Source organism: Lepidochelys kempii, chromosome 15, assembly GCF_965140265.1.
Source record: "Lepidochelys kempii isolate rLepKem1 chromosome 15, rLepKem1.hap2, whole genome shotgun sequence".
Taxonomy (NCBI): Eukaryota; Metazoa; Chordata; order Testudines; family Cheloniidae; genus Lepidochelys; species Lepidochelys kempii.
In genome coordinates, this window is record NC_133270.1 from 30,313,359 (window position 1) to 30,328,124 (window position 14,766).

Sequence of the window (14,766 nt, forward strand, 5' to 3'; positions counted from 1 at the left end):
TCCAACCCCCTGCTCGAAGCAGGACCAATTCCCAGTTAAATCATCCCAGCCAGGGCTTTGTCAAGCCTGACCTTAAAAACCTCTAAGGAAGGAGATTCTACCACTTCCCTAGGTAACGCATTCCAGTGTTTCACCACCCTCTTAGTGAAAAAGTTTTTCCTAATATCCAGTCTAAACCTCCCCCACTGCAACTTGAGACCATTACTCCTCGTTCTGTCATCTGCTACCATTGAGAACAGTCTAGAGCCATCCTCTTTGGAACCCCCTTTCAGGTAGTTGAAAGCAGCTATCAAATCCCCCCTCATTCTTCTCTTCTGCAGGCTAAACAATCCCAGCTCCCTCAGCCTCTCCTCATAAGTCATGTGTTCTAGACCCCTAATCATTTTTGTTGCCCTTCGCTGGACTCTCTCCAATTTATCCACATCCTTCTTGTAGTGTGGGGCCCAAAACTGGACACAGTACTCCAGATGAGGCCTCACCAATGTCGAATAGAGGGGAACGATCACGTCCCTCGATCTGCTGGCTATGCCCCTACTTATACATCCCAAAATGCCATTGGCCTTCTTGGCAACAAGGGCACACTGCTGACTCATATCCAGCTTCTCGTCCACTGTCACCCCTAGGTCCTTTTCCGCAGAACTGCTGCCTAGCCATTCGGTCCCTAGTCTGTAGCGGTGCATTGGATTCTTCCGTCCTAAGTGCAGGACCCTGCACTTATCCTTATTGAACCTCATCAGATTTCTTTTGGCCCAATCCTCCAATTTGTCTAGGTCCTTCTGTATCCTATCCCTCCCCTCCAGCGTATCTACCACTCCTCCCAGTTTAGTATCATCCGCAAATTTGCTGAGAGTGCAATCCACACCATCCTCCAGATCATTTATGAAGATATTGAACAAAACCGGCCCCAGGACCGACCCTTGGGGCACTCCACTTGATACCGGCTGCCAACTAGACATGGAGCCATTGATCACTACCCGTTGAGCCCGACAGTCTAGCCAGCTTTCTACCCACCTTATAGTGCATTCATCCAGCCCATACTTCCTTAACTTGCTGACAAGAATACTGTGGGAGACCGTGTCAAAAGCTTTGCTAAAGTCAAGAAACAATACATCCACTGCTTTCCCTTCATCCACAGAACCAGTAATCTCATCATAAAAGGCAATTAGATTAGTCAGGCATGACCTTCCCTTGGTGAATCCATGCTGACTGTTCCTGATCACTTTCCTCTCATGCAAGTGCTTCAGGATTGATTCTTTGAGGACCTGCTCCATGATTTTTCCAGGGACTGAGGTGAGGCTGACTGGCCTGTAGTTCCCAGGATCCTCCTTCTTCCCTTTTTTAAAGATTGGCACTACATTAGCCTTTTTCCTGTCATCCGGGACTTCCCCGGTTCGCCACAAGTTTTCAAAGATAATGGCCAATGGCTCTGCAATCACAGCCGCCAATTCCTTCAGCACTCTCGGATGCAACTCGTCCGGCCCCATGGACTTGTGCACGTCCAGCTTTTCTAAATAGTCCCTAACCACGTCTATCTCCACAGAGGGCTGGCCATCTCTTCCCCATTTTGTGATGCCCAGCGCAGCAGTCTGGGAGCTGACCTTGTTAGTGAAGACAGAGGCAAAAAAAGCATTGAGTACATTAGCTTTTTCCACATCCTCTGTCACTAGGTTGCCTCCCTCATTCAGTAAGGGGCCCACACTTTCCTTGGCTTTCTTCTTGTTGCCAACATACCTGAAGAAACCCTTCTTGTTACTCTTGACATCTCTTGCTAGAGATCTCAGCTCCAGGTGCGATTTTTCCACATCCTCTGTCACTAGGTTGCCTCCCTCATTCAGTAAGGGGCCCACACTTTCCTTGGCTTTCTTCTTGTTGCCAACATACCTGAAGAAACCCTTCTTGTTACTCTTGACATCTCTTGCTAGAGATCTCAGCTCCAGGTGCGATTTGGCCCTCCTGATATCATTCCTACATGCCCGAGCAATATTTTTATACTCTTCCCTGGTCATATGTCCAACCTTCCACTTCTTGTAAGCTTCTTTTTTATGTTTAAGATCCGCTAGGATTTCACCATTAAGCCAAGCTGGTCGCCTGCCATATTTACTATTCTTTCGAATACTTTTAGTAAGTAATCTAGCTAGGTATGTGTTAGATTATGATTTCTTTAAATGGCTGAGAAAAGAACTGTGCTGAATAGAATGACTTTTCCTGTCTGTCTTTTTTGTAACTTAAGGTTTTGCCTAGAGGGATTCTCTATGTTTTGAATCTAATTACTCTGTAAGGTATCTACCATCCTCATTTTACAGAGGTGATTCCTTTACTTCTGTTAAAAGTCTTCTTGTAAGAAAACTGAATGCTTTTTCATTGTTCTCAGATCCAAGGGTTTGGGTCTGTGGTCACCTGTGCAAATTGGTGAGGATTTTTACCAAACCTTCCCCAGGAAGTGGGGTGCAAGGTTTGGGAGGATTTTGGGGGGGAAGACGTGTCCATACTACGTTTCCCAGTAAACCCAGTTAAAGTTTGGTGGTGGCAGGAAATCCAGGGTCAAAGGATAAAATTAATTTGTACCTTGGGGAAGTTTAAACCTAAGCTGGTGAAAGTAAGCTTAGGAGGTTTTTCATGCAGGTCCCCACATCTGTACCCTAGAGTTCAGAGTGGGGAAGGAACCTTGACAGTCTCGTTTAGCATTAAACTTTATGAATATATTGTACATGGTTTTCACAACATTCTGCTACTGCTGCTTGAACCTGAGGAGCTTGCACTTACCTATACTAATTCGACTTCTGGACCCTCCTAAAGTGAGAAACTGTGGAGGTTTTTTGTTGTGCATTAGTTTTGTAATAGCTTTGAACTGCAATGAATAAGTAAAACTATTTCCCCTTGTTTATTTCACCTCCTACTGTTCTTGTCAACTGCTGGAAATGGCCCACCTTGATTATCACTACAAAAGGCCCCCCCCACCCCGCTCTCCTGCTGGTAAGAAGAAAAGGAGGACTTGTGGCACCTTAGAGACTAACCAATTTATTTGAGCATGAGCTTTTGTGTGAGCTGTAGCTCACGAAAGCTTATGCTCAAATAAATTGGTTAGTCTCTAAGGTGCCATAAGTACTCCCTTTTCTTTTTGCAAATACAGACTGACACGGCTGTTACGCTGAAACCTGCTGGTAATAGCTCACCTTTCCTGATCACTCTTGTTATAGTCTGTCTGGTAAGACCCATTGTCTCATGTTCTCTGCGTATATAAAATCTCCCCAGTGTATTTTCCACTGTATGCATCTGATGAAGTGAGCTGTAGCTCACGAAAGCTTATGCTCTAATAAATTTGTTAGTCTCTAAGGTGCCACAAGTCCTCCTTTTCTTTTTACAAGCTCTCCAGGGTTTGTGTGTGATCTTTTTCATCATGTCACCTCTGGTTCAAGTGCTGAGGAAATACATGTTTGCTAACTTTGTTGATAGTAACTTCTTCCTTGTTTTACTTAGCATTTCCATGGAGCTTTTCTCTCTGTATTTTTTCAGATATTTCTCTAAAATTATAGTTTGCATAATCTTTTATCTAAATCAGCTCTAGCTTCTACCTGTATAGTTAGAAAGGTATGGAACTTTGATTTGTTGATACATATAATATAAAAATTATTTTGATAAAGATGTTGCTGGTTACTTTTGTCTTCATTTTTCTTTGATTTTTATTAGAATATATTGCTCAAATAAAGGGTGAATCTGAAGCAAAGTAATCTAATTTACGGGCCCTCTTCTTATCTGTAGTGTAAGAGGAGTAGTTTGTCTGTATTTAGAGTTTTTAATTTCAGCTTTGCATGTAACTTAATCATTGGCAAAACAGTTAATTGTAATCAGTGTAAGTTTTGCATCTGCCTATGAAATAAGGAAAGTGATTCATGCAGCAAATTATTACTTTTTAAAGAAGATTTAGTTGGTTAGAACTTCCATACTAGAGAATTACAGCAATGGTCTGAGATCTACTGTTTTAATTTAGAAACTCCAGAGCAGAGTGTTTGTACCACTTTTGATTATCTGTATGGATCTCTAACCTCTGTTTTCTAGCATGACATCCTCTTGACATCCTCTTCTGAGCAAGGGTCAACTGTAAACAGCAGCAATTTACTGCAGTGAGAGTCACTTAGCTTGCAGAAAATTCAGTTTCTGATGAGATGTATATGTTGTATTATAGGGATTCCTCCAAGTTGCTTTATTTCTGGTAATTTAGTGTGTACAGTGCATAAACTACAAGGATTGAGATATGAAACAAAGCAAAATGTTTCCTTACAACTCTTGTACAGAATACTCTGAACCCTTGTCTTTTCATATTCTTTTGATGTCAGTATAGGTTTGTGATCCTTGCTGTAGAGCAACTTGTTGTTTTTGGGAAACAACTGTTACATACACAATCAGATCTTAAATACAGCCACTTACTGCAGTTTTCTTCGCACTAAAACTCCCATCTGTATTCTAACATAGCATGTTTTTTTCTTCCTTTTCCTCTTGAATCTATCTTGTAATTGGTAAATACAGAACAAATTTATTATATTGGAACAAATTAAATAATTTTAGGATTAAGAAAATTTCTACTAAGGGGATAAGGGAAAAGGTCTAATTTTAGTGGATAAACTAGTTTCCCATCTGTATTTCATTAGCAACTTCCCCTGCCCCGTTTTAAAGATTAAAAGAGCAGTTTGGATCAGTCTTGCAAAATCAGAACAATTTCCCAGCTCTGCCACAAAAATGCACTTGTTTGTTCTTATGGTGGTAATGGAAAAACTGGTGATATTTTACTCACCCATCCAAAATCCAAGTGTCTCAAGCAAAGAAGTAGATGTGAGTAGACGTTTGCAAGGCTGTCTCATGCCATGCTCAGTGATCCCTCTAGTCCACCTCTCTGAATAATGGAGCATCAGTAACTCTTCCTGAAGAGGGCTTTGAAGGAAGTGTAAAGTAGAGCTGGGAATCCCCTCTTGTGCAGGCTCCTGTCTATTGGTTCCCCTCCCTACTTTAAAAAAGGGCATAAGACAGATATGTAGAAAATTGTTGGGAATTAATCGTTCCTGCTCTCGCTGTTCCTTGACTTAACTCAGCTTTAGTGAGGAGAAATGTGCTTACCATTTACTTTTGCATTTCTAGAACTACTGACTGAAAACGCTAATTAATAACTTCCAGTATCCAATCTTTTTTTCCTTTTTTGGTAGCGTTGGCTTGCTGATGCTGGCAGTGATCCAGTAGTATGCAAAAAGATACATTGTGGAATCTGAGTGCCCATTTTCTCACTCAAAGGAGCATTTTTTATCTTAAAAGCATGGTCTTCTCTTACCTGCATTTCATACAGCACAGGAAAAATAAGGTCAGCTAGCAATCCAAACCACTACTGTGGCATTAATAGCATTGTATAACCTGAGCCTCTTAAACAGCATGCTTTTAGGTTTTTTCCCCCTTCAAAATGAAGTTTTTATTCTTGTGAGGAGAAATCCAAACTACTGTTACTAATTCTAGGCTAACACTTGTGCTGTGAGTTAACTATATCAGAAAAGTTCCAGCAGTTAGATGCTAATAACAAGTGATGAGTCATCTATCTGACTTCAGTAGCTCAGCTGCTGCTTAAAAGTAGCTGCTATGCTGGTTAAAGGCACAGTGCTCCATATGTACTTCATATCCTATTAAGCAGATCTTGTAAATTATTCATGTGGCCTTTAATGTGTTTGGTCTACTTTTAAGTTCTGTTGGAGGAAGGGGAAGCCTCACTCTCGGAGGAAAACAGAAACCAACAAAGATGGTGTTGCAGTAACTATGTGCTTTGAAAGAATGGAGTATTATTACTGTCCGAGTTTGTTAAAGTCACTTCGGTATCTGTGGGTGAGTGGATTCTTTAGTTTAATCATTTGGTGCTTAGTTTTGACAATTTAATTTCCAAAAACTTCCCCATCAAATACTAAGCTGTAGAGAACAGTTACTCTCCAGTCTATCTGAAAAGTAACATTTCATGTTCTGGGGGAGATCTCTGTTTATTTTATTTGAAAATTTGGTTTCTTAATTGGAAATTAAAAGATAAAATAAGACATTATATGCATTAAATGCATTATATTCTGAATCATTACAATAAGACATTTTAATGCTTTAGTAATAGAATTTACCTCTTGTTTGTCTAAGATTGAAACTATCAATGAATATAGTTTTGCATATTGAATATAGTTTTGCATATTGAATATTCATAAACATTCCTCCCTACTTTCTCAAAAGCTATACCTAAACACCTAAAATATTGCTTTCAAAAGTATTTTTTTCTAGCTGCCAAGCATGGCTACTGCCCAATATTTAAACATTATGGTATGGCGAGTGCTGCTGGGTGTAGATTTGCACTTGACCATTGTATTTTAACAGGTTTCTTCCCTATGAAGTCATTAAGGCCTAAATTCACTTTCTTTCTCCCATTAAACACCTATTCAATCAAATTTTAACGGGCTGTTTTTACTCTGGTATTCTACTTGCCTTAAATGGCTGCTTTTGCTCTTTGAATCTAACTGTTAATTGTTTTACCCTTTTACAAGTTTGACAGTGTTTGAATAAAAGGAGTTAATTATTGAGATACGTCTGGGTTACTCAATTTCAAAGGAATGCAAATTATAACATAACGTTGAGGCGGTTTTTTAACTTATACCAATGTATTCTCAAACAGAATGGTACGTTTAATCAGAGAGCTAGTCCCTTAGAGCATCACCTTTCTCATTTATTTTTATAGATGGTTATACATGGCATTGTCTTTATTAACCTAATGATGTTAATAAAGATGCCGATTTGTTAAACCTCTGAATGTTTGTTGCTTATTGATTTAAACTTTGTTTAGAAATTGGAAGCAGAGAATTTGTTTCCCTCATTTAAGGTTTAATTCAGCAATCCCTCTTATATATGCTGAGTAGTAGTTGCCCACATGAGTAGCTGAGTGGGGACTACCTTTTGTAAGGAAGTGCTTTGCAACTGAATAAAGAAGTAAGGATGGCAAAAGTGGCCTTTTCTGTGTGAAGCACTAATTGCAAGCTTGTTTTTGGTAGGCATTGCTACACAATACAGCATGCAGACCTTCAAATATTTCTTTGGTTGTATAATTATAGATTCTTAAAAATCAAACATTCTTTAAATTGCATACTGCAAAATGTTGGAAGCCTATAATAGCCTTTTGTAAGTAGGAGGATATCCTTTATAATTATAATTTCTGGCAAGTTAACGGATTGTGTGAATGGCTTTGCTTTTGCAAATGTGTGGTGCGTCTCAAAATAGGCTAATAAATCTGATTTTTGGATAATCCAAAAATTGGGAGAGAGCTTTCAAAATATGTAACTTCAGTTTGCAGTAAAACAGACCTCCATTATATTTTCAGGGGATGTCTGTGTTACCATAGATATGAATTACTACTACTGGTATGTGTTATAAAGACTGACTGTGCTGCTTTTTCATTATAGGAGGTCCAATCCCATAAAACAAACTTAGTTCTGTCACCTACATCCCTAGATGTCTGTTCTCCATTCTGCTGATCTACCATGTATCTGTCTCTCTCCTATCCGTCTTTTCTTTCACGTCACCCTGTCTCTTCACCTGATTGGGAAACCATTTTATCCAATGGGCATGCTTAAGAAAATATCAGCTCAGCTTTATGGCAAATCCATGACTTAGCAACAGCTGTGGTATACATATCCACAATGAGCCTCCCAAAGTGTGCAACTCATCCCTTCCCCCACTAAATTAGAAGAGAAGGCTTCTCATTCCCATAGGAATATGTGTATGTATATGTTCATATATTTACTGGCCCGACTTTGTACATGTTCTGATATTTAGATCACTCTTCAAAATTAAGGTGTTCATTTGGGCTGCCTACCGAATTTGTGGATCATTCTCCCTGTATTTGTGGCTGGTACAGTATAGAGCATATTGCCTCTGCTTAAACCTCAGTAACCTTGGATTTTCCTACAAGGGAGACAGTGTCTCTCCCTGTGCACAGCTGCTGCACTCGGGAGCAGAAGTCTTCATCTGGAGCTTTCTTGGTACATAAAAGGGAGTTGTTGGCAGAGTGTTCTCTGAGAGCCCCTTGACTTTGGAAGTCATAGAATATCAGGGTTGGAAGGGACCTCAGGAGGTCATCTAGTCCAACCCCCTGCTCAAAGTAGGACCAATCCCCAACTAAATCATCCCAGCCAGGGCTTTGTCAAGCCCAACCTTAAAACCTCTAAGGAGGAGATTCCACCACTGCCCTAGTTAACCCATTCCAGTGCTTCACCACCCTCCTAGTGAAAAAGTTTTTCCTAACTTCCAATTCACTCTCTTGTCCCTGTCCCCCACTTGTACAGAATAGTACAGATTTGTTGACCTTCTGGGCACACTGCCTAGCCCATCTCCTTAAAAAGCTGGGGTGGGGGATTGTGGGGGAGAAGCTACTGTAAGACTCTTAAGGGTGGGGGAGATTTTATTTTGCAGTTTTTTTTCTTGCTGGCTTATTGTTTCCTCTGGGTGTAGTTTTATTATTGTTAGCTGTACTTTTGATGGCAGGGTGACTGAAGGCTGAGATAGGAGACTCGCGTTTAAGTCTAATATAAAATTATCAATATCCATATAGCAAGGCAGTATCATTGGCATTAGTAAGATAATAGTGCCAACAGAGGTAAGCTTCCCCTCACATAAATATGATTAAATGAAGCACTGTCATGCAAACTAAATTTTAGGAGCTGTTTAATGGCAGCTGACTTTAATTTAAAATCCCTCTTCCAACACTTAGCTAGTGATTTAAATGGTGGCATGGAAGGAAGTGCAATCCTTGTAAAACATCCAAGTCACTGCTAAAAATAAAAATAGCCTTTTGTTTAGAACTTCTAATTATTAAGCAAAACCGTTTTCTGATTAGAACACAAGAGAGCGCTGTTACGCTACAGTAACTAATGTCATTTCTGGCAGGGTTTCACTCATTGCCTATTTTAATTGGAGAATTTGCATAAGTAAAAAAAACTTTTTGCTATAATTGGGAACAATATTAAGTGTAATTTCCTGTACACTTTTTAATAAAAGCAAATGTGAGAGTTTTGTGTAACTCAGTGACTGTATTTACATTAAAAAGAAAAGGAGGACTTGTGGCACATTAGAGACTAACAAATTTATTAGAGCATAAGCTTTCGTGATGAAGTGAGCTTTAGCTCACGAAAGCTTATGCTCTAATAAATTTGTTAATCTCTAATGTGCCACAAGTCCTCCTTTTCTTTTTACGGATACAGACTAACACGGCTGCTACTCTGAAACTAGTTTTTACATTGAATAAGATAAATGTTTGTAAACTAGAAAGCTTAACAGAATGACCAAGAGGGGGCCAGAAAGTATGTGTGTCCTTGGTTTTTTTTTTTTTTTTTCTTTTTTCAATGTTCTAGGATTGGAAAACAAAAAAATTAAGACCACACTTCTTATCCTGAAACAAATTTTTTAAAAATGAATTATTTAACCTGATTTCTATATTCAAAGTACAAAGGTAACTTAACTGTCTTCCTCAACTAAGACTTTGATCAAAACTTGTTTTGACTCTGTTTCTGCTTTCCCAGGCTGCTGTCTGTGCCATTAATGCTGGGAGACAGCCAAGTTCCCACTATTGTTTCTATTCTCTCAGCAGATTTGTGACTTGTTAATACAGCCAGTACATGTTTACTGTATGAAAGGAAATGGCATTTTAGAGAACTACTTGAGCATGGTGAAAGTAGTTCTTTGTATTAGACTTTCCTCAAAATATGACAAAAAAAGTTGTGCAAAGTTGCCATGAAAATGTACCTTCAGCCAGATCCTGGAACCTTGAGTGAAGTTTGCAAAAACAGGCTGGTTTATAAATAAATGAAACTGCACTTTTCATGAAGCATGGCAGAAATTAATAAATGTAACCTATATTCCTGTAGAGATGGTATAGCTTGCTTGTAGAAAATTACAGTTCATAATAGGTAACCAAGTACTTAAGAAATTTCGTAAATATGGAATAGACATTAATGCAGCTGCATCTGAAGTAGCGCATGGTATCTGTTTCGTAGTGCTTAACATGGCTGCCTTAGAGTTGAGGAAAGGAAATAAAACCTATTAAATTGAAAATGCTGGAAGAATTTCAGTAAGCAGAATAGCCTTCTAAACTGATATTGGGCCCAGACATCAGAGCAAACTATGTACTTATCCTAAAAGACATAAACTTTGATAACATTTTCAAAAGTGCCGATCTACCCCAGCTGGACTTTATTTCATATAATGAGTCTTTCTTTAAAATGTCTGTAATTATAAAACTCTTCCCCAGCAATGTTGGGCATTCCCTGGGCAGAGGCCGTATACGTGTATGAGAGAGTGATACCAAATTCTTCAGCCAGTTGGCAATAAAAAGTCCCACTACTTGTCTTGATAACAAGGCAGGTTTAATGCTTCTTAAGGAATGCAGTTTAAAAGTTTGGTGGTTTTTTTGGCTGACTGGTTTTCAGTAATTTACGTCCAAACCATCATATAACATATCTTGTGCCAATAAAATGTGCAAGATTATCTGTTATCCTTCACTGCTTGAGGTTAAGCCATGATTGTGTCATAGAAATAAACATGAATTGTCAATATTTCTTGAGGAAAATGGTAGGTAGGCTGTTTTCCAATACATTTGCTGTATGCACACTGGTACAGATTTGCAATATGATAAACAACTAGTAGTTAAAGCTGGGCAATAAATTGTATGAAACTTCACATTGAAGCTGTACATCCTATTGCTCCATGGAAAACAATTATTTGAAATAGATGGGAGGATTATGCAGGTTGCATGAGTTGTATTGGCTTTTTTTGTTCATTATTCAAGCTATAACTCTATCTGTTCAAAGGCCTGTTTAATACTTTTACATATGCATGTGTAGGCCAGCTCCTGGTCTCAACATCTGCTTATCTGTCTACAGTAAGGAATCCCCTTGGCATAGGGGAATTTCTAGTTGTTGTAGGGTGACTCTCAAATCACCTGCTCGCTACTTGTATTGACTGTTTCTGTGGTGAAATGCAGCAGTAGTTTAACAGTGCATACTAACACTACAAAACACTTCAGGTCAGGAAGTGATAACCTAGATACATCAAAACTGCATGATGGAATTTTAGGGAGACAGAGTGTAATAGTCCAAACTGGAATTTTCCCTGGATGCCAGATTTAATATCCCTTCAATTGCAAAAAATTGTCAAGGGATTTTTAATGACTGTTACTACATGGGCCTGAATTAGCAAATAATACTTGACTCATATCAATCAATTTGAGAATATGCTACTGTAATTTGAATTCCTGTCCTTCTTTTGCTAATTGAGGTGATTTGACCTTGAGCCTCTATGTATAGCAAATCATTTTAGTATTTTCTACGTTGTCTCCTGTTGTAGTTTTAAACAGAAGTAATTTATACTGCTGTTTCGTCTTTTCATTCATCATTAGCCTTCTTGAGATGGAGGAGGAAGAGGATTCTTTAATCTTAGTTCCACGTTCCGCCCTCCAAAAACATGCTCAGCCCCTGTTGTAATCCATGAGAATACTTTCATGTAGCTGAGGGCAGAATTTGGCCTTCAGCACTCCTTTGTATAGGTTCCTTATGCAAACCGCTCTTTCAATGCCTGTAAATCTTGTATTGTATTTCTTGTTGACGTGTGTTGATGTATATCAACCTGTGAGTTATTTATAATTTCCAGCGTAGTCTCTTTATGCTGAATCAAGATGAATTAATGCTGTGTGCATTTTCTGAATAATACAAAAGGGAGACCTTGAAAATGTTCAAATCTGATTTTTTTTTTCCTTGCAGCTTCCATCCCACTATTGTGGGGAGAGATTGGATTTACCAAAGCAAAGTACTAATATAAAAAACTCCTACCTATGCAAACAGCAATAAAAATACTTGTAGATCTCTTTGAAAGTGTATTTCAAAATGTGTATCTAACGCTAGATCTCTTAAATATAAATGTTTCTGAAATTGTCCTCTATTGCATTTACAGGTCTGACATGTAAAGGAAATAAGGCCCAAAGTACCTGTTCACTAGCCTTTCTTTTGGTAATTTGAAGTGGATGCCATGCAATGATCTCACCAAGCAGGGCAATAATAAAACTGGAGTGGAACTCCTTCTATGAAATTAGGATAACTCTAACTTAATGGAAATCTGAAAGCAAATGTAAACCCTGCTCTTCTACAGACTCTCTATGTGAGTTTGGGCAAGTTACTTAGTATCTCTGTCCCTCAGTTCCCATCTGTAACATCTGGGGATAAACAGCACTTTCCAAACTTGTAGGATTTTGTAACAATAAATAAATATTGCGAGGAGCTCAGATACTATGGTGATGGAGGCTTTTATTCTGTCTTAACTGAAATATTGTCATTTTCTTCAGATAACAAATTTATTGACGTAAGCTGTCCATGTATATGCAATTTTCCTTGTTCTCCCTCCCCCTTTTTGATATTTGGATTTTCTTTTTTTTAAAGAATACTTATTCTTAGAATGTCTAGTTCACCTTCTTGTCAGTTCAGATCATTCTTCCTTATTATATTTGATTATTATTACTATTTTATTTTAGATTATTATAAACAGTAATAATAATAATAATTTTAGATTATTATAAACAGTAATAATAATAATAATAATACCAGGTCCAGATGGTATTCACCCAAGAGTTCTGAAGGAACTCAAATGTGAAATTTCAGGACTACTAATTGTAGTGTGTAACCTGTCATTTAAATCAGCTTCTGCACCAAATGACTGGAAGATAGCTAATGTGACACCAATTTTAAAAAAGGGCTCCAGAGGTGACTCCGGCAATTACAGGATGGTAAGCCTGACTTCTGTACCGGGCAAACTGGTTGAAACTATAGCAAAGAACAAAATTGTTAGACACATAGATGAATATAATTTGTTGGGGAATAGTCAACATGGTTTTTGTAAAGGGAAATCGTGCCTCACCAATCTACTAGAATTCTTTGAGGGGGTCAACAAGCATGTGGAGAATCCAATGGATATAGTGTATTTAGCTTTTCAGAAAGCCTTTGATGAGGTCCTTCACCAAAGGCTCTTAAGCAAAGTAAGTAGTCAGGGGATAAGAGGAAAGGTTCTCTCATGGATTGGTACTTGGTTAAAACATAGGAAATAAAGGGTAGGAATAAATGGTCAATTTTCAAAATGGAGAGAGATGAACAGTGGTGTCCCCAAGGGGCCTGTACTGGGGCCTGTACTGGTCAACATATTCATAAACGATCTGGAAAAAGGGGTAAACAGTGAGGTGGCAAAATGTGCAGATGATACAAAACTACTCAAGATAGTTAAGTCCCAGGCAGTCTGCAAAGAGCTACAAAAGGATCTCTCAAAACTGGGTGACTGGGCAAGAAAATGGCAGATGAAATCCAATGTTGATAAATGCAAAGTAATGCACATTGGAAAACATAATCCCAACTATACATATAAAATGATGGGGTCTAAATTAGCTGTTACCACTCAAGAAAGAGATGTTGGAGTCATTGTGGATAGTTCTCTGAAAACATCCACTCAATGTGCAGCAGCAGTCAAAAAAGTGAACAGAATGTTAGGAATCATTAAGGAAGGGATAGATAATAAGACAGAAAATCTCATATTGCCTCTGTATAAATCCATGGTACGCCCACATCTTGAATACTGTGTGCAGATGTGGTCGCCCCATCTCAGAAAAGTTAAATTGGGCTTGGAAAAGGTTCAGAAAAGGGCAACAAAAATGATTAGGGGTATGAAACGGCTTCCATATGAGGAGAGATTAATAACACTGGGACTTTTCATCTTGGAAAAGAGACTTCTAAGGGGGAATATGATAGAGGTCTATAAACTCATGACTGGTGTGGAGAAAGTAAATAAGGAAGTGTTATTTACTCCTTCTCATAACACATGAACTAGGGGCCACCAAATGAAATTAATAGGCAGCAGGTTTAAAACAAACCAAAGGAAGTATTTTTTCACACAATGCACAGTCAACCTGTGGAACTCCTTGCCAGAGGCTGTTGTGAAGGCCAAGACTATAACAGGGTTCAAAAAAGAACTAGATACATTCATGGAGGATAGGTCCATCAATGGTTATTAGCCAGGATGGGCAAGGATGGTGTCTCTAGCCTCTGTTTGCCAGAAGCTGGGAATGTGCGACAAGGGATGGATCACTTGATGATCACCTGCTCTGTTCATTTCCTGTGGGGCACCTGGCATTGGCTGCTGTCAGAAGACAGGATGCTAGGCTAGATGGACCTTTGGTCTGACCCAGTATGGCAATTCGTATGTTCTTATTATTACTATTGCATTGAAAATTTTGTGAGGTTCCCCAATATACAAATAAGGTACTTTGTGCCTGCCTCAGAGCTTACTTTTGAAATGAAGGCAGGATGTAACAAAGTGGCAACAAAACAGTAGAGTGTTTGAAGAGGGACAGATTGACGGTGATAAGATTATGTTGATCCTGAGCAAAGACTTAAGCATGGTATGGTCAAACAGAAATTTGAAAAGCTAACTTTTTTTTTTAAGTGCAAGTAGAAATAAATAAATGCCATTCTCTCCTTTTTTTATTTTCTCTCTACCAGTTTGTGGTTGGTTTTCTTTTGCACTTTTTTAAACATAGTGATTCGAGGAGAAGTGGGGCTTTTTTTCCTGTTCAAAAAGATCAAGAAATGTTTTGACAGATTCTTCAGGGGCATTGCTGAACACACACATCTTCTTTTGGTTGCTTGAGATTTGGCCAGTCTGAGAGATAATGTGTTATAATGT

General features: G+C 38.6%; 1 protein-coding gene across 2 annotated transcripts in view; it reads left to right on the plus strand.

The window, feature by feature from the left end:
• KIAA1671 (KIAA1671 ortholog) overlaps nucleotides 1–14,766 on the plus strand; it is a 168,409-nt gene that overhangs the window by 57,040 nt on the left and 96,603 nt on the right. The window contains exon 1 of one of the 2 annotated variants that reach the window (XM_073313250.1): nucleotides 5,616–5,856. The exons of the other annotated variant lie outside the window; for it this stretch is intronic. Within the exon in view, the coding sequence (XP_073169351.1) occupies nucleotides 5,791–5,856 (66 nt within the window). The 5' untranslated portion in view covers nucleotides 5,616–5,790. Of the gene's footprint in view, nucleotides 1–5,615; nucleotides 5,857–14,766 lie in introns of those variants that run through there. 2 annotated transcript variants of the gene reach the window in all.